Source organism: Pongo pygmaeus, chromosome 3 (assembly GCF_028885625.2).
Source record: "Pongo pygmaeus isolate AG05252 chromosome 3, NHGRI_mPonPyg2-v2.0_pri, whole genome shotgun sequence".
Taxonomy (NCBI): domain Eukaryota; kingdom Metazoa; phylum Chordata; class Mammalia; order Primates; family Hominidae; genus Pongo; species Pongo pygmaeus.
Genome location: NC_072376.2, coordinates 90,529,727 through 90,550,715, shown reverse-complemented (window position 1 = coordinate 90,550,715; position 20,989 = coordinate 90,529,727). Strand labels below are relative to the sequence as shown.

Below are 20,989 nucleotides of genomic sequence, written 5' to 3'. Positions count from 1 at the left end.
GGGTTATCACCGAATTTAGTGGTAATTATCAGCAAGGGACTTCTTTTTTCAGGTTTTGAAGTTGTCAAGGACCTGATTTTCAATATATAGCGCACAATAATATGCTAAATGTTTGTTTTGGAAAGCCCAGAGAGCCACTTTGGTGAAGGTAACATAATTAAGCCATAAAGTTGCTTTGCTTTTTCCTTGATAAACTCTTCAGAAAAATACTGCAATTAGCCAAAATAAGTTGAGTACAACAAGAGCAACGGCCAATATGAAAATTATGGCCCATGAATGAAAACAATTAATTATGAAATACGAATGGAAGAAAATGCCACTTCTCCAAGAGAGACTAAGCTTATAGGCAAACTACTACTCAACCAGAGCAACTCCAGTGCCTGCCAACAATTATTAACTGGAACTAATTCAACCCCAGGTGATTTGAAAGCAGAATTGCAGAACAAGTAGATAAAATTATGTTTTGGAAAAAACTGAGTCTTTAAACTTTAAAAACCCATTTGAGAACTCCAAAAGGAACCATCTGTTCAACAGCTCACCTTAAGAACAAAGAACACCCATAACAAACGTTGAGAAATTATTCTTATATTTTGAACAATGGAAGACAGATTTACCTTTACAAGTCTTCAAACATGTTGTTTGATTTTCACAATAATTTTGCAAGATACGTAAGGCATATTTTATCAACAAGAAAATTAAGGTTTAAAGAGGGTCAATGACTTGCCCAAGGTCACATGCTCATAATCTGTTGAGTTTGGCAATTACACAGACAAAGATTAATTAGCATCATTTGTTAGAAAAATTATGAAGAAACAAACAAACCCATTGGTTAACTGAAAAAAAAAAAAAAGAAGCAAGGGGGTGGGGAAGAGGATCTCTGAGCTTTTTGACAGTAAAACTATCTCAGTAGAAACAGAGAAGACATGGACCCACCTGATGTGCAGTCTGGACAGCACTGTCCCTTCACCTCTAAGGCCAGTGTGCCCACTGGACATGGTGGGCAAGAGGGCTCGTAGCAAGTTACCTGAGCCCCTCGGCACTCACACACCTTGCAAGGGCCATCTTCCCACTTCTCTCCCTCCTACGTAAAAAAGTGAAGAACAGCATTGTCATCAGGATGCAGTAATTCTGAAGAGAGCTTGCTACTGAAGAACTTACAATTTCCATAAGAACAAAGTGAAGGCAGCTAATCAGTACTCTGCCAAATCTAACTCTGAAATAGAACAATAGCAAAAGAGTCCTAAATTTAAAACACAGAATTTATCTTTCTTTGTTCATAATGGGTTTATTTCAATGTAGAGCACCAGCCGAAAGATTTTAGGCACACTCAGAGATAAGCTGTGAAAGTATTCTAGGACTAACAGAATATGTAAAAGGCGTTTAAAACTTGTTTCTCAGCCTCTTTCACCAAAAACATCAAAGGAGATTACTATGTACCTGGTGATTAGCAGGTGAGTTAAATACAATCTCTAAAATAACAGTGGGATGCTTGGTTAAAAACCTGAATTTCCTTATGGTTACCACTGTAAGAGTTAACAGTTGAGTCATTATATTCTAAAAATTAAAACTTTTGCAGACCTACTTTTAATGGGCTGTAGATGTGCCCTAAGCTTTCACACACTAAAATACCTTTTTCAGCCAAGCAAATTACGAAAATAAACATTAGTAGTCGGCAGAGAATCCAAATTGAATTGTAAAGAACAATTCATTTTTGCTCACAGGAAAGAGACAGAGGTTCTTACCAGAAGGTATTGGGGTGATGAGAGAGGTGAAACAGGAGAAAACAGAAGAGCAGATTTTAAAGTAACAATTTTATAAAACGCTTATTAAGCCAACAGACATTAAACATTTCAAACAATTAATGTGACGGTATTCAGCAGAATGAACATTAAGTGTTAGAAAACTGAGCAATACTATCTTGAGAAGGCAGAAGTGCTTTTCTTCCATTTGAAAGTGGACCCGTCTCAAGATCAGACCCCTTATTGTAAGATTGCTGTATTAAACGCTTGCATTTTCCCTTTGAAAGAAACCATATAACATTGTCCTGTAGACAACCTGGAGAGAATAAACTCGGGATTGTTTGGGGAATGAATGCTTGCAAACCCAACAAGCTCTTTCTTCAGCACTTTGCAGTACATAAAGCTCTACTGATGGTTAAACTGAGTTTTCTAGGCCAGAAAAGAATCAGGGAGAGAAAAATATCACAAGAAAGGGAAAAAATCTATGTAGGAGCCTGTGGTTAGAGAAGTATTAATTATCAACTGCATAAAACAACTGGCTAAAGAAAAGAGCAAAAGTTCAATGCATCAAAGTCTGAGTTATCATTAAGATTCTTAATTCCTGATCATAGCGCCATCAAATGTGGCTGTTAAAAATACTAAGGTACTAAGTTTCTCCATGATATTTCATGCAGATCATTACATAAAACAATTTTATAATGATCTACGTGCAAGTTAAAAAGCTATACTTACTGGAATATGTTTAACTTCACTAGCATTTGAGGACACCTAGGAACAAAGAGAAATGTCTTTATTATGCACTAAAAACACCATTAGGCTGATTATTTTATTTTTTCATTAGGAGTTATCCATTTTTTCCCAAGGAACATGCAACTTTATTCATTGGTTATGAATAGAGATGAAATCTATCTTATAAAGAACAAGAAAAGCATACTACTCTGAGGTGAAAACAACATGCCTAGAAAATATTTCTGAATTCTCACTTTGTGCCTGAGTACTTGGTTTCAATTCCCCTCAATACTAAGGACTTTATGGTCAAGGGACCTAAACTTGCAAGGGCAAATTCTTGAATTTTGCATGGTGCCAGAGCATGATGGAGATTTGAACTTATTTAAAATAACTTCGTTTTATTTAATTTCACTGAATTTAATTTATCTCCAAAAATGAGTAGGAAAATTGGTACTATGATTGAGAAAATATAAATTCAACATTTATAGGGAGGCTTTAAAACCTCCTAAATTCTTAAGAAATGAGGATGACTAAAGTGTGATCTACCACTAGGAAACAATGCCAACAGCAAAATAATAATAATGCCAATGTTTTCATCTTTTTAAAAAATGTGCCAAGAAAGCACTGTTCTAAGTGCTTCACACATAACATCTCTACAGCCTCATGAGGTAAGTACTATTGTTATCTCTAGTTTACACTGAGGATTAAGTAACTTGCCGAAGATTACAGTACACAGCAAAGTAGAGATTTGAACCTAGAGCCTGCACTATTAACACTACACAATACTGCCTCCCCAGAATATACAGAAACACTGGAAGGTTGACAGATGTAATTTACCCAAATCAAAAAAAAAAAAAAAAGTGTGGAGGAATCAGTTTACCAGTCAAACTCCTTACCCCTAATTCATATACATGTTTCACTTCCTGCAGTTTCAGTTAACCCCAGTCAACTATGTTGGGAAAATACTAAATGGAAAATCCAAGAAATAAAAAAATTCATCAGTTTTTAATTGCATGCCATTCTAAGTAGGGTGACAAAAATCTCAAGTTGTCCTGCTCCATCTTGCCCAGGACCTGAGTCCTTCCTTTGTCCAGCATATCCACGCCGTAGATGCCACCCACCAGTTATTCAGTAGCCATCTTGGTTATCAGAGCCACTGTCTCAGTATCACAGTGCTTATGTTCAAGTAAATCTTATTTTACATAATAATGTCCAAAATCCAAGAGTAGTGATGCTGGCAACTTGGGTATGCCAAAGAGAAGCTGCAAAGTATTTCCTTTAAGTGAAGAGATGAAAGTTCTTGACTTAATAAGAAAAGAAAAAATTATGCGAGGTTGTTAAGGTCTAAGGTAAGAATAAATCTTTCTATGAAATTGTGAAGAAGTAAAAACAAATTTGTGCTAGTTCTGCTGCTGCATCGCAAACTGTGAAAGTTACAGCCATAGTGTGTGATAAGTGGCTAGTTAAGATGGAAAAGACATTAACTGTGTCGGTGGAAAACATGAACAGAAATTTGTTTCAATTGATGCCAATCAGGATCAGTACTATTCACAGTTTCGAGCATCCACTGGGGGCCTTGGCACATATTCTGTGGTAAGTGGGGACTACTGTAATCCTATTCTGACTGGTCAAAGAAGCAGTTGTTTTTATGATCAACTGGCATATTTTTAAAAATATAATGAATTTATAAACATTCCAATACCCAACATGAAAAATATGGGCTACATAAATAAGGAAAATTTGAAAAGATTAAGATAAATATATTTCCTTTAGGTAATAAAAAAGTGCAGACACAGGGCAAAATAAAACCTTAGTAAATAGAGTTTTGCCCCTCATCTAATCAAACAAAATCCTGTCACTGCTACCTGCAAAATAAATCTAGAGCCTGTTCACTTTTTACCAAATGCACCACTTCCTGCCTAGACCAAGCCACCATTGCCGTTTGCCTGGACCATTACAAAACCCCACCAACCAGGTTGCCTACCTCCAGTCTCATTTCCTTCTGTCACTCACCCATGCAGCAGCCAAAGTGGTCCTTTCATGAGTTAAGTGAGAGCCCAGCGCTCTTCTGCTCAAAACTCCACAGCAGCTCCCATTTGCCTCAGGGTAAAAGACTGTGGCCTCCAGGCTACTTACTAGACCTCATGGCCAATGCCTTTCTCCCTCATTCACTAAGTTCCTACCAGACTCCAATTTCTTGAACATGCCAAACACACTTGCGTCTCAGTGCCTTTGCATTTCCTGATCCCTATTCCTGGTATGTTTCCTCCTAGACATCCATGCGGCTCCCTCCCTTCAGGCTCTGCTCAAAGTTTTCTGTAAGGGAAACCTCCTCGCCATTTTATGTAAAGGAACACATCCCCCACACCCCATCGTCCTGTGCAGCTACTGTCTAGCCCGCTTGCACTGCTTTATTCTTCTATGTAGTGCTCATCAGCACCTGATGTGTAGTATGTGTGGGAGATGTGTGTGTGTGTTTTCTGTGTCCCTATACTACAAAGTATGCCCCACCAAGAGAGGAGGAACTCTGCCTGTTGTATTCCCTTCTGTGTCTCCAGAGCCTGTTGCACAGTAGGTGTACAATAACATTTGTTGAACAAATGAATGGGTAAAAGAAACAAGAAGGTAATGTCCCCTCATTAGATTAATTTTGAATTAATTTGAAATCATCTTCCGTTATGAGCCTGATACTCACGAATTCTCCGTTTTCTTCATAAACACAATAACCATTCCTTGAAATGCATTCAGGACAACACTTTCCATCTAAGTGAATTAATTCTTCACCCTGTAGAAATAAGGGTTGCAGTGGCACATATCAAATTAACATCTCCAGGTAGCAGGGCTAAATTGCGAAGCAGTCGGGTTCCCTGACTGGAATGAGAAACCCTGGCACACCATTGGCTCTGGCCCTCTCCCTGTTTCATCTCCCCCCGTGCTGTCTTCCTATGGGAAGTGTAGTCCACACAGCACACTCCTCCATGTGCTTTTTCTTTCCTGTTATGATCTGTTATGCTCTGATCCCTCCATAATTTTCTACCCATGACCAGGAACTCACATGAATAAGAAGGATGACCAAGGTTAATGTTATAGTCTAGGAAAGTTATGAGTTTCAGAAAAGGATCACATTACCTTAAACATACAATTTGTGACTTTAGTTTCATTAACAGTGCTCAAATCAAACCACCACTTTTCCCTGAATACAAAATCAGATGCATCCCTTTATGCACAGATGTAGTCTTAAGCATAAATTAAGCAGTAGAAAACTAAATTTCACTCAATATTCTGAAACTCTTACTGTTAGCCAACTCATATCAAAACTATTCTTAAAATAATAAGAGGATGGCTGGGCACGGTGGATCATGCCTGTAATCCCAGCACTTTGGGAGGCCAAGGTGGGCGGATCACGAGGTCAGGAGATCGAGACCACGGTGAAACCCCGTCTTTACAGAAAATACAAAAAATTAGCCGGGGGCAGTGGAGGGCACCTGTAGTCTCAGCTACTTGGGAGGCTGAGGCAGGAGAACGGCGTTAACCTGGGAGGCGGAGCTTGCAGTGAGCCAAGATCGCGCCACTGCACTCCAACCTGGTGACCGAGAGAGACTCTGTCTCAAAAAAAAAAAAAAAAATTATAAGAGGAATAATTTTAATTTATCTATCCTGCCACGTTTGCAGGGTAGATTTTTAACTTTCCAAGTTTATCAATTTTATTTCCCAATATCAATAATTTTAAAATTTTTATTTTTTTACAAAATAATAAATGCTTGCTGTAAAAATGTAAATAATTTGCAATTCTATAATTTAGAAAGTGTAATTCCACTGAAGTCCCATCTCTCAGAAAATCTGCAGTTTTTCATGTGTATACACTAACATCTGATCTATATGTTAGTATTCTACACTAACATATAATATCTATAGCCTAAAGAGTATTCTTTAAAGCACTTTTCACTTTCAAAAGACATATCTACTTTCTAAAGAATGGGGGGGCGGTTCCAACATGGCTAAATAGGAATAGCTCCAGTCTACAGCTCCCAGCGTGAGCGACACAGAAGACAGGTGATTTCTGCATTTCCAACTGAGGTACTGGGTTCATCTCACTGGGGCTTGTCAGACAGCGGGTGCAGGACAATGGGTGCAGCCCACCGAGCGTGAGCCGAAGCAGGGCAAGGCATTGCCTCACCAGGGAAGTGCAACTGGTCAGGGAATTCCCTTTCCTAGCCAAGGGAAGCTGTGACAGATGGCATCTGGAAGATCGGGTCACTCCCACCCTAATACTGCACTTTTCCAACAGTCTTAGCAAACGGCACACCAGGAGATTATATCCCGTGCCTGGCTCGGAGGGTCCCACGCCCAGGGAGCCTCACTCATTGCTAGCACAGCAGTCTGAGATGGAACTGCAAGGCAGCAGCGAGGCTGGGGGAGGAGCGCCTGCCATTGCTGGGGCTTGAGTAGGTAAACAAAGCAGCCAGGAAGCTAGAACTGGGTGGAGCCCACCACAGCTCAAGGAGGCCTGCCTGCCTCTGTAGGCTCCACCTCTAGGGGCAGGGCATAGCCAAACAAAAGGCAGCAGAAACCTCTGCAGACTTAAATGTCCCTGTCTGACAGCTTTGAAGAGCGTAGTGGTTCTCACAGCATGCAGCTGGACATCTGAGAACAGACAGACTGTCTCCTCAAGTGGGTCCCTGACCCCCGAGTAGCCTAACTGGGAGGCACCCCCCAGTATGGGGAGACTGACACCTCACACTGCCGGGTACTCCTCTGAGACAAAACTTCCAGAGGAACGATCAGGCAGCAACATTTGCTGTTCACCAATATCGGCTGTTCTACAGCCTCCGCTGCTGATACCCCGGCAAACAGGGTCTGGAGTGGACCTCCAGCAAAATCCAACAGACCTGCAGCTGAGGTTCCTGACTGTTAGAAGGAAAACTAACAAACAGAAAGGACATCCACACCAAAACCCCACCTGTTCATCACCATCAACAAAAACCAAAGGTAGATAAAACCACAAAGATGGGGAAAAAACAGAGCAGTAAAGCTGCAAATTCTAAAAATCAGAGAGCCTCTCCCCCTCCAAAGGAATGCAGCTCCTTGCCAGCAATGGAACAAAGCTGGATGGAGAATGACTTTGAAGAGCTGAGAGAAGAAGGCTTCAGAGGATCAAACTTCTCTGAGCTAAAGGAGGAAGCTCAAATCCACTGCAAAGAAGATAAAAACCTTGAAAAAAGATTAGACGAATGGCTAACTAGAATAACCAGTGTAGACAAGTCCTTAAATGACCGGATGGAGCTGAAAACCATGGCACGAGAAATACGTAACGAATGCACAAGCCTCAGTAGCCGATTCGATCAACTTGAAGAAAGGGTATCAGTGATTGAAGATCAAATGAATGAAATGAAGTGAGAAGAGAAGTTTAGAGAAAAAAAGAGTAAAAAGAAACGAACAAAGCCTCCAAGAAATATGGGACTATGTGAAAAGACCAAATCTACGTCTGATTGGTGTACCTGAAAGTGACGGGGAAAATGGAACCAAATTGGAAAACACTCTGCAGGATATTATCCAGGAGAACTTCCCCAACCTAGCAAGGCAGGCCAATATTCAAATTCAGGAAACACAAAAAATGCCACAAAGATACTCCTCGAGAAGAGCAACTCCAAGACACATAATTGTCAGATTCACCAAAGTTGAAATGAAGGAAAAAATATTAAGGGCAGCCAGAGAGAAAGGTCGGGTTACCCACAAAGGGAAGCCCATCAGACTAACAGCGGATCTCTTGACAGAAACTCTACAAGCCAGAAGAGAGTGGGGGCCAATATTCAACACTCTTAAAGAAAAGAATTTTCAACCCAGAATTTCATATCCAGCCAAACTAAGCTTCATAAGTGAAGGAGAAATAAAATACTTTACAGACAAGCAAATGCTGAGAGATTTTGTCACCACCAGGCCTGCCTTACAGGAGCTCCTGAAAGAAGCACTAAACATGGAAAGGAACAACTGGTACCAGCCACTGCAAAAACATGCCAAATTGTAAAGACCATCAAGGCTAGGAAGAAACTGCATCAACTAACGAGCAAAATAACCAGCTAACATCACAATGAAAGGATCAAACTCACACATAACAGTATTAATGTTAAATGTAAATAGGCTAAATGCTCCAATTAAAAGACACAGACTGACAAATTGGATAAAGAGTCAAGACCCATCAGTATTCTGTATTCAAGAGACCCATCTCACGTGCAGGGACACACATAGGCTCAAAATAAAGGGATGGAGGAAGATCTACCAAGCAAATGGAAAACAAAAAAAGGCAGGGGTTGCAATCCTAGTCTCTGATAAAACAGACTTTAAATCAACAAAGATCAAGAGACAAACAAGGCCATTAAATAATGGTAAAGGGACCAATTCAACAAGAAGAGCTAACTATCCTAAATATATATGCACCCAATACAGGAGCACCCAGATTCATAAAGGAAGTCCTTAGAGACATACAAAGAGACTTACACTCCCACACAATAATAATGGGTGACTTTAACACCCCACTGTCAACATTATACAGATCAACGAGACAGAAAGTTAACAAGGATATCCAGGAAATGAACTCAGCTCTGCACCGAGTGGACCTAATAGACATCTACAGAACTCTCCACCCCAAATCAACAGAATATACATTATTTTCAGCACCACACCACACCTATTCCAAAATTGACCACATAGTTGGAAGTGCACTCCTCAGCCAATGTAAAAGAACAGAAATTATAACAAACTGTCTCTCAGACCACAGTGCAATCAAACTAGAACTCAGCATTAAGAAACTCACTCAAAACCTCTCAACTACATGGAAACTGAACAACCTGCTCCTGAATGCCTACTGGGTATATAACAAAATGAAGGCAGAAATAAAGATGTTCTTTGAAACCAATAAGAACAAAGACACAACATACCAGAATCTCTGGGACACATTGAAAGCAGTGTGGGGAGGGAAATTTATAGCACTAAATGCCCACAAGAGAAAGCAAGAAAGATCTGAAATTGACACCCTAACATCACAATTAAAAGAACTAGAGAAGCAAGAGCAAACACATTCAAAAGCTAGCAGAAGGCAAGAAATAACTAAGATCAGAGCAGAACTGAAGGAGATAGAGACACAAAAAAACCCTTCAAAAAAATCAATGAATCCAGGAGCTGGTTTTTTGAAAAGATCAATAAAATTGATCGACCGCTAGCAAGACTAATAAAGAAGAAAAGAGAGAAGAATCAAGTAGACACAATAAAAAATGATAAAGGGGATATCACCACCGATCCCACATAAATACAAACTACCATCAGAGAATACTATAAACACCTCTATGCAAATCAACTAGAAAATCTAGAAGAAATGGATAAATTCCTGGACACATACACCCTCCCAAGACTAAACCAGGAAGAACTTGAATCCCTGAATAGACCAAAAACAGGCTCTGAAATTGAGGCAATAATTGATAGTCTACCAAGCAAAAAAAGTCCAGGACCAGATGGATTCACAGCCGAAATCTACCAGAGGTACAAGGAGGAGCTGGTACCATTCCTTCTGAAACTATTCCAATCAATAGAAAAAGAAGGAATCCTCCCTAACTCATTTTATGAGGCCAGCATCATCTTGATAACAAAGCCTGGCAGAGACACGACAAAAAAAGAGAATTTTAGACCAATATCCCTGATGAAAGTCAATGCAAAAATCCTCAATAAAATACTGGCAAACTGAATCCAGCAGCACATCAAAAAGCTTATCCACCATGATCAAGTGGGCTTCATCCCTGGGATGCAAGGCTGGTTCAACATACACAAATCAATAAACGTAATCCAGCATATAAAAAGAACCAAAGACAAAAACCACATGATTATCTCAATAGACACAGAAAAGGCCTTTGACAAAATTCAACAACCCTTCATGCTAAAACCTCCCAATAAATTAGGTATTGACAGGACGTATCTGAGAATATTAAGAGCTATTTATGACAAACCCACAGCCAATATCATCCTGAATGGGCAAAAACTGGAAGCATTCCCTTTGAAAACTGGCACAAGACAGGGATGCCCTCTCTCGCCACTCCTACTCAACCTAGTGTTGGAAGTTCTGGCCAGGGCAATCAGGCAGGAGAAAGAAATAAAGGGTATTCAACTAGAAAAAGAGGAAGTCAAATTGTCCCTGTTTGCCGATGAGATGATTGTATATTTAGAAAACCCCATCGTCTCAGCCCAAAATCTCCTTAAGCTGATAAGGAACTTCAGCAAAGTCTCAGGATACAAAATCAATGTGCAAAAGTCACAAGCATTCTTATACACCAATAACAGACAAACAGAGAGCCAAATCATGAGTGAACTCCCATTCACAATTGCTTCAAAGAGAATAAAATACCTAGGAATCCAACTTACAAGGGATATGAAGGACCTCTTCAAGGAGAACTACAAACCACTGCTCAACGAAATAAAAGAGGACACAAACAAATGGAAGAACATTCCGTGCTCATGGATAGGAAGAATCAATATCGTGAAAATGGCCATACTGCCCAAGGTAATTTATAGATTCAATGCCATCCCCATCAAGCTACCAATGACTTTCTTCACAGAATTGGAAAAAACTACTTCAAAGTTCATATGGAACCAAAAAAGAGCCCGCATTGCCAAGACAATCCTAAGCAAAAAGAACAAAGCTGGAGGAATCATGCTACCTGACTTCAAACTATACTATAAGGCTACAGTAACCAAAACAGCAAGGTACTGGTACCAAAACGGAGATATAGACTGATGGAACAGAACAGAGCCCTCAGAAATAATACCACACATCTACAACCATCTGATCTTTGACAAACCTGACAAAAACAAGCAATGGGGAAAGGATTCCCTATTTAATAAATGGTGCTGGGAAAACAGGCTAGCCATATGTAGAAAGCTGAAACTGGATCCCTTCCTTATACTTTATACAAAAATTAATTCAAGATGGATTAAAGACTTAAATGGTAGACCTAAAACCATAAAAACCCTGGAAGAAAACCTAGGCCATACCATTCAGGACATAGGCATGGGCAAGGACTTCATGTCTAAAACACCAAAAGCAATGGCAACAAAAGCCAAAATTGACAAATGGGATCTAATTCAACTAAAGAGCTTCTGCACAGCAAAAGAAACTACCATCAGAGTGAACAGGCAACCTACAGAATGGGAGAAAATGTTTGCAATCTACTCATCTGACAAAAGGCTAATATCCAGAATCTACAATGAACTCAAACAAATTTACAAGAAAACAACAAACAACCCCATCAAAAAGTGGGTGAAGGATATGAACAGACACTTCTCAAAAGAAGACATTTATGCAGCCAACAAACACATGAAAAAATGCTCATCATCACTGGCCATCAGAGAAATGCAAATCAAAACCACAATGAGATACCATCTCACGCCAGTTAGAATGGTGATCATTAAAAAGTCAGGAAACAATAGGTGCTGGAAAGGATGTGGAGAAATAGGAACACTTTTACACTGTTGGTGGGACTGTAAACTAGTTCAACCATTGTAGAAGACAGTGTGGCGATTCCTCAGGGATCTAGAACTAGAAATACCATTTGACTCAGCCATCCCATTACTGGGTATATACCCAAAGGATTATAAATCATGCTGCTATAAAGACACATGCACGCGTATGTTTATTGTGGCACTATTCACAATAGCAAAGACTTGGAACCAACCCAAATGTCCAACTACAATAGACTGGATTAAGAAAATGTGGCACATATACACCATGGAATACTATGCAGGCATAAAAAGGATGAGTTCATGTCCTTTGTAGGGACATGGATGAAGCTGGAATCCATCATTCTCAGCAAATGATCGCAAGGACAAAAAAAACAAACACTGCATGTTCTCACTCACAGGTGAGAATTGAACAATGAGAACACTTGGACACAGGAAGGGGAACATCACACACCGGGGCCTGTTGTGGGGTGGTGGGAGTGGGGAGGGATAGCATTAGGAGATATACCTAATGTAAATGACAAGTTAATGGGTGCAGCACACCATCATGGCACATGTATACATATGTAACAAACCTGCACGTTGTGCACATGTACCCCAGAACTAAAAGCATAATAAAACAAATTAATGGAGAAAACAATTGAAAATGTTTGTGATAAAAAAAAAAAAGAAAGATAATGTTTCTCTAAATATTTAGTATTTAATTTGGGGCCTGTATTATATTTAAAAGTATAGAAACCATGTTAAATGAAAATGAATAATATAAATTTGCGTAAACAGAATAATTATAATGATATTTTGTTTAAAAACACTATACTAATGACAAATATTATGGAAGCATTGGTTGTCTCTGGATGCACTGGATGTCTTTGGTAGCATTATAGATGGATTTTTAACTCTCTTTTCTACTTTTCTTGAGCCTTCAAAATTTTCTAGAATGAATATGTGTTATTTTACTGAGAGAAAATCTAAACGTTTAGAGGAAACCCAAAAATACATAAATGGTTATAACTATTTTGGAGTTATACAGATAACTGTCCATCAAAATTTCACGTCAGTCAGATGCCAATAGGCAGCAGTGGGTGCTATAGAAAGCAGATGTATTTACATATAAATTATTTTGCAGAAATGTGACAAATCAGTTGGTAGTGAAGGCATAACCCAGAATCACTGAATTTTGCTTTCAAAGCATATAAAAGAGTTGATATGCATGTAATCTAAGTCACTTAAAACAATGTTTTGAAACAAGACTGACTATGCATACTTCTGTAAAAGACAAAATGCATGAGAGATTCTTGAGTGTCCACTAAAATACATACAGATAAAACTGAAAAGTGACTCCCTATCATCTAAATGAGGCAAAGAAAGTGGCTGGGGTGGTGGTGGTGGCGGGGGGGTGGCTGGTATTGAAAAAATTGTGGGAGGGAAATTAAAACTTATAGCAAAATACACAGAAGAGGGTAGGCACTCCATAAATGTGAGCTGTGTTGCCCTGCTCCACTGGAGGCAAATTCCCTCAAAAGAGTGTTTCCTTTTTCTGATGAGCAGGTTAGTTAGTCCAATCTCAGTCTTTGGACTGGTGGATGTAGGTATGATTAGGTAGGGAAGGTATAGAAACAGAAAGGCCTGTGCAACAGAAAGGCTGTTGACCTTCAAACATCATTGTAAGTAACAGCAAGCACTGCTCCTGGGGCACAAGGATTCAGTTTTGATGAGGTGGGAAGTTTCAAATAGATTTGCTTTTTATAGAAGCAGCCTGAATGCCCCAAACCACATCAGTTCACTGCAGTGGGGAGTTCACTCCAATTAGCATTTGACTTTTGACTAAAATTGCTTTCAGAAACAAACATATTCTTTCCTTTTTAAGAGGATTCTGTTGCATAGGCCAGACAGAATCTCTACTCTTTCCCCACCTAATCATACCTACAGCCACCAGACCAACGACTAAGATTGGGCTAACTTGCTCATTGGAAAAGGAAACACTCTTTTGAGGGAAACTGCCTCCACTGGAGCAGGGAAAGGCAGCTCACATTTACCATGCACCTACCCTCTCCTATGCATTTTACTCCAAGCTTCAATTTTCCCCATTCCATTTTATGCTTCAGATGTGAGTACTAGGTCCTCTTCTTTAAAAGGTAATTTGACTTCTTCACCTGAATTCAGGTTCAAAGACATCATCAAATCTAGAAATATGAAAATCATTATATTGTGCTAGCCTAACATTGATTTGTTTATGTTTCAATGTTTAGAGATTTGGTGGAATATAGCAAAGACAAAGACCAGGCCATTTTCTTCTTTTTTAACAACAACAAAAACTGTATGCTGATTTTAATGCTATTCAGAACATTGCTGTTGATAACCAGTGTGATAATGAAGACAACGGTGAAGCTGCACACCCTTGCCTCTTCTTTTAAAAATTAACTTCTCTGTATCTTTCTGATGCGCATTGCACTTACACTTAATCCATCCTTGGTATCCAAGATCAGAAATCAAAATGACCTTGATATTTTAGAGAAGGAGGCAGGCAGAAAGTGTGGTAGAACTGAATAAAAATATCAACAGGGCACTTCCACTGTGCCCCTTGGCAGACATAGTCATTTCCTCCGGGAGCTCCTAATATATTTAACTCATATTTCCATTGGTGCCACACTGTGTTGTAATTTTTGCTTACATATCTGACTTCCCAAAAAGCCTGGAAACTCTTAAGATCATAACAAGCCTTATTCATCTTTTTATCACCAGTGATACAAGCTAAGCCGAAGTTAGGAAGTTAGTGCATCCAGGCTTTAACAAGGTCAACAGAAGCATGGCATATAAAGAAGGCTAAGAGATATGTTTCATCAGATTCAATGTCAGTTAAAATTTCACTTCTGGTAGAGCTTCTAGTTTAGAACCCAGGGCTTTAAACAAAACTTGGGAAACATGGAAGTAATATGGAAGAAAACAATTTAGCTGGTTAAAGATCTGGAGAAATAGGTGAGGCATCAGAACTCCTCAATTCATAAAAGAAAAGATGGCAGTGGAGTGGAAGTAACTAGAAAGGAATGAGACAGTGTTATGGGGTGACTTGAGGAATACTGAAGTGCTCTCCACTTTGGCAGCTAATCCCCATATTCCCTAAGAATAGCCAAGAATGCCTGGCTCATGCCATGATAGCCAGGTGTCACAGCTGACAGCAGCAGGCAGGCACACGGAAATGCAGAAATGCTAGGGATATGGGCTAAACAATTTTCTGTGACTGAGACTCTTTGTTCAGATCTGACTAAAATTAGGTGGTTAAAGGGCCCACCCTACCAGAATCTCCTCTCCCACATTTTTTCATAAATTCTAGGATGTTAGATAAATTAAGTCCTTAGAAAATAAAATGAGATCCTCTGGGCAGACTGCCGAGGCAGGGAAGCCCAGCCTCAGCCCGAGAGAGACAACAAAAAAGGGCCTTGATTAGGTTTTCTTCTCATCTTCATCCAACCACCCTGACTCCTCTAACATAAAGAAAATAAATGAAAAGGCATGTAAGGGGAAATAAATCTGCAAAAAGCAAGACCCTCTTTACCTAAATATGTCTCAACTCTGTCAAGACCTACAAGTAGGAGGCAAGTTGAAAAATAACCCTGCCAATGACAGCCACGTCTGAAAGGTTGTTCCTCCTTAGGCTCAGGGTTAAGAGGAGCTGAGAAGTGGGGGAGAAGAACTAGAAAGAAAAATGCCTTCACAGAAAACCAGGGCTCCAGATCTTTCTAATTTCCCTCATATACTCAAGTTCACGGCCCAGAGAGAAATTGGTGGGGCGGAAGGGAGCGGTGAGGGAGAAGGAGACAACTTTACAAGCAATTTGTTTTGTAATGGGTCAAAATCAAGTTCAAAGACAAAAAAAAAAAATGTCATTTCCCTCCAACATACAGTACATCTATAGTCCAAACAGAGGCTGCTTTGTTAGAAGCTTCTAGAAATTCTGCAGACAGCGGAGGTTAACAGAGGTCAATGGAGTTAATTGTTTATAAGGTCCCCTTTGCTCTCTCTTAAAAACAAAAAGCATGTTACGTATTTTCCTGATGCATGGAAGCGGCCCCTCTGTGCTGGCTCTCGTTCTGCTAAATGTTGTCAGTGGGGCCTACAGCAAGAGCCCGGCCACCAGCACACCTGTGGACCCTGTTTCACAGCCGGGGCGAACTGGGCAGGCCATCAGCAATGAGATCCAGCTGCGCTGCCTGATAGGCTAATGTCCCATATCATGTCCTTCCCTTTCATGTCTCTGGCTCGGGGCTTCCAATTTGACCAGATGCACTGAGAGCTAAAAGCTCCAGGGGGCTGTTCCGAGCTAGTCTGAACCAACAGTGACATTCATTTTGTACCACGGAAGCTTTATGCTAGAAGGTCCTATGAAGTGTGAGAAGTCAATGTGGACATCCCTGCTGCTGCCAAGAAGTAAAGAACAGGCAGGACCCCTCACTATCCCATTGGAAAGAGCTGCAACGGTCCAAATGTAAATGCCCCTGCTTCTTACCCGGGCACACTCCACTTTGGCACACTCTCCAGTCTGGCAGGTCACTTGGCCATGATCACACATGCAGAACTCACAGGCTGAGCCCTTCCACATTTCGTCCTGGTACCGCACAACTCCATCGTAGGAGCAGCTCCCGGCAGGAGACACACATTCCTCACAGCATTGCCCATGACGCCGAGCCCTGCTCTGACCCTAGGACACAGAGAGGAAGGTGAGGGGCAGTCCTCAGGAGACGGTGAAACACCCGAGCCAACAGAGGCAGGAGGACCCAAAATACCAAAGCTCTACATGGCTCTTTCCCTGGTCCGACCCACGATGGTCAGGGTCCCTTGCACCTCAACCCTTCTTCCTAGGAAGCAGAGGCTTCATATCTTTATGTAACTTTGCAAACATTATAAAACTTTTGATTCCCCCAAATGACACACCGGAATAAGAAGCGCATTCCTTAAATGACCCAGAATAGAGCTTAAACAAGTAAGGTACACACTCTCAAATACCTTTCCGCATCTCAGGGGCAAGCAGGCCTGCTTGTGACACCTGACCTCACCCCGGTCACATATACACGTGGTGCAGGCATTTTCACTCCACTGCTCACCATGCTGCATGAAGACAAAAGAAGAATGTGGAAAATCAAATGTCCCATACATCAAATAGAAGCACTGACACATAAGACACCCAATTTTCATTACATTTGTAAGATGAGCCACATTGAATGTACTCTTGAGAAATGAAAACATTTAGATAGGAATAGCTTCTATGAAAACAGTCAATAAATGTCCAAAGGAGACTTTAATTTTCATTCACCTATATTCATTCTACAGGTGTGTTGAGGGCCCACTCTGTGCCAGGCACATAGAGACTGAAGACACTGAGATGGGTAGAAAGACCTTGTTGACTGGCTCATCCGTGGCATTCTTTAGCTCTTGCCTTTGCCAGGAGACCCAGCCCTCACTGCCATATACTCACTTTGCCAGCTTCCCTTGCAGCTAGGGCATGGACACTGTCCAACCGGAGGGGACCTCACGGGAAATTTGCTAGAGTGGTGGAGGTCAAAGTAAAAATTCTCCTCCCACATGAAACAAAATCCCACCCCTCTCTTCTACCAACCTTTAGTAATAGCTGTGTGAGGATGAGCTGCCCAGGGCTGAGGAGGTCTCCTTGGGGATGGGAGGGGACAAGATGAAGGGCAAATGCCAACATGTTAAGGGTGGCAGGTGGAAAGATCAAAAGAGCTTAGATCCTTGAAAGCATCATTGAGACCTGAATTGATAAACCCTGCAGCTGCCCCATCCCACCTCTAGATGACATAATTAATGTTAGCATTTTAGCCGCTTTTAGAGTGGGATTTCTGTTCCTTGTAGGTGAAGATGCCATTACAGATATAAAGCCTGTCTCTTCAAAGAAAAACTCAGTCTAACAATTCTGTCCAATAAAAATATAATGCAAGCCACATATGTGGCCATTGTGTCAGGCAGCACAGATCTAGCACATATAAAAATCCTTCCCAATTAGTTATTTTCATTCAGATTTCAAGTGACCTGTCTAGAATTTGTGAGGCACCTATCCGCTAATACTTAGTTTCAGATTTTCTACTGAGAGTCATGATCCCAATTTCTATTTAGTCTTTTTTAGAGTGGCTGGTGAGTAAGGGAAGTAGTTGAGTTTATTTTTTTATGTGTTCTTTGCTTTTGAGTAATGTAACCTTTTTCTGGACCAGCTAGGCACTCCCAGGACAGAACATTCACTCATTCATTCATCCATTCATTCAATTTGTTAAACTCATCTTTATTTGATGCTTACTACGTTACGCACATCGTTATCCAGGCTACCAATAGTACTTTTGAGTTTGCAGGTTCTACCACCAACAGCCTTTCGCCTCCCTTCCCTCTGTCTTCTACCACTGCCAGATTTTCCCCAGTGTAAGATGGCAGGGGTGTGAGGGGATGGTCTCCAGATGTCAATGCATAAAATCCAGCCAAAGCAGAAAGACATCCACAGAGCCTCAAAGCTAAATGTAAACTGATGGTAACCAATAATAGCCCTTCCCCCCCCCCCAAGATATGTGAACAGTAAGTTCACCAAGGTTCTTGAACCAGGTGCTGCTTGCCAGCACTTTCCTTTACATTTCTAATCCTCTTCAACTTAATTTTTTCATACAAGTTTTCTGTGAAGAGAAAAGAAAAGCTGTTTATGTACTGAGTTACTATTCCTGGCAGAGTCAGATATGAGGATGGTGACTTATGGTGGCTGGAGTGGGTGGAGGGCAGATGTGTGAGAACAGATGTCAAAACACCTACATGGGGAGCATGAAAGCTTACCTCGTATACTTGGCCAGCTGCAGAGCAGGATCTTGCAGAGCACTGCGGGCAACATTTTCCAGGGACTCGGACTACAGTCTCATCCTTAACACCCAGAACAGGAATAATCCATCACAAAGTGATATTAATAAGATCCACAACAGCAGGAAAATTTCATTCACAGCCAACTAAATCATGCCCCCAAGCATCTATAACAGCACTTGACTCTCATTTAACATTTCTTAGTCACCTGGGGCTTTGATAAGAATGAATGCTTCCAAGGTCAGGGCGCCCTTAAGAAGTTTGCACATGCCTCAAGTCCTGTCTTATTTTAAAAACAAAGAAAAGCACAAATAACAATAATGATGGTTCTCGGTGTCTTCCAGGCACTGTTCTAAGCACTTCACATGACCCTATGAGTAGATGCTCTTATCCTTGCTTTACAAAAGAGAATAGTAAAGACCAGAGAGGTGTGTAACTTGCCCAAGGTCACACAGCTAACTTGGTAATGATAACTGGTTGGCAGCAGGACTTCTGAGTACCAATCATACCAACATTTAAGAACATTGATACTCCTGCTGAATCATCCTGAAACTCAAAAGTGAAGATATCCTTCCTTTGATAAGCTACTTCACTATGATTTTGCATATATAAATGTATAAATTTATTTACATGAATGGACACATATTTATATGTGCATTGGAGAGGTCTTTCACATGAAAAAAAAATCACTCATATCTCTAGATATCTGGGAATAAGCCAGTGCAGAGAAATGTGGGTGACAGATTAAATGTCCAAAGAACCCTTTCCCAGCTACGCTGTGTCCCTGCACTCTCACCTCTGCCACAACCACCACTCCCAGAATATCAGACTATTTGTCTCTGCTGCCCTAAGAAGAATTTTCTTTCTTTAATTTTCATTAATGCCAAAGAGTCAGTCTCTCACTTCGACTTATCACTACAGCCTTCTTCAACGTCAGGAAAGGAGACAAATGAAAGGCAGAGGAAAGGGTGAGAACAAACCAAGTGTCAATAACTAAGAAGTGGTAGATCTTACACAGAAGATAAATCTAGAACAGTTGTCTTCACTTTCTCTTATGAGGAGTAGAAAACACAATTTTATTGTCATTGTTACTCTGGTATTCATGCTGCAAGAACAAGAAGGCCAGTCTACTTGGGAGAGGTGGAACTTTAATTTTTCATGGAAAACCCCAGTCATACCTCAGCAGTTCTTTAACCCCATTATATATGATCAGTTGGATTCATGTATTACTACCTAACTGGGATTTATTTCAAATGCCTGAACCGCTAGAATTAAATTGACAACTCTTTTCTATTTTAGGTTGTTTTATTTCTTTATTTTTCTATATGCAAAGTATTATGACCATTGATTGTTTAATGAAATACATGGAAATTGAACTTGCACTGAAATCATTTAGTGTTTCTGACTTCAGACAGACCTCTTCAGCTTAATAAGCTTTCAATGCGCAAATAAAGGTTAGCTGACGTTACACTATTCAGCAACTTTATTATAATAAACAGATGAACTAAGCCTTACACAATGTCAGACAAACAGGAAACAAATGTCAAAATCATAAATCTTGAATAGGCATACAGTTAGCATCAATCTATCTTAACCAACATGGAGTAGACTCAAGAACTGTAGCAGTCTCCTTGAGCGTATGCAGCGAGGGAGGTATTACCTGCATGGTGGTAGGTACAGGGAAAATTGTGCTTTCCAAATCTTATTGGCAACATCTAATTATACATTGTATTGACCAAAACAGAATCTTTCTTCAAAAATATAAACCAACAAGAGCAGGAAGGAAAAGCATTAAAGAGAAAATTTTCAGGAAACAAGAGAACTACACAATTGAGAGCTGAGATCCATCTGGGCTGGTGCTTTACAGCCAGGACTGGAGAGGAAGTAAGAAGAAGCTGAGTAGGGAGGTGGAGTAGAGACAGGAAAGGATTTTTGGCAGTACACTTTTGTTGCTACCATACACCTGAATTCTATCATTCTGACCTCCATATACATGCCCTTCTAACCACAGAGTCTAATACGGGGGCCAACAAACAATGGTCCATGGGCTAAATCCAGCCCACTGCCTGTTTTGGTAAATAAAGCTTTACTGGAACATAGCTATGCTCATTCATTTACATATTGTCTATGGCTGGTTTTGTGCTACAATGATATAGTTGAGTAGTTGTTCCAACTGT

The 20,989-nt window shown here is 40.4% G+C and overlaps 1 protein-coding gene across 1 annotated transcript in view; it reads right to left on the bottom strand.

Moving 5' to 3' along the window:
- The window catches only part of FRAS1 (Fraser extracellular matrix complex subunit 1), a 466,621-nt gene that overhangs the window by 250,952 nt on the left and 194,680 nt on the right, over positions 1–20,989 (bottom strand). The window contains exons 7-12 of the mRNA XM_054485882.2: positions 18,792–18,875; positions 16,971–17,072; positions 16,474–16,665; positions 5,164–5,253; positions 2,472–2,507; positions 934–1,081 (exon numbers count right to left, since the gene is read on the bottom strand). Coding sequence (XP_054341857.1) covers positions 934–1,081; positions 2,472–2,507; positions 5,164–5,253; positions 16,474–16,665; positions 16,971–17,072; positions 18,792–18,875 — 652 coding nt within the window. The remainder of the gene's footprint in view (positions 1–933; positions 1,082–2,471; positions 2,508–5,163; positions 5,254–16,473; positions 16,666–16,970; positions 17,073–18,791; positions 18,876–20,989) is intronic.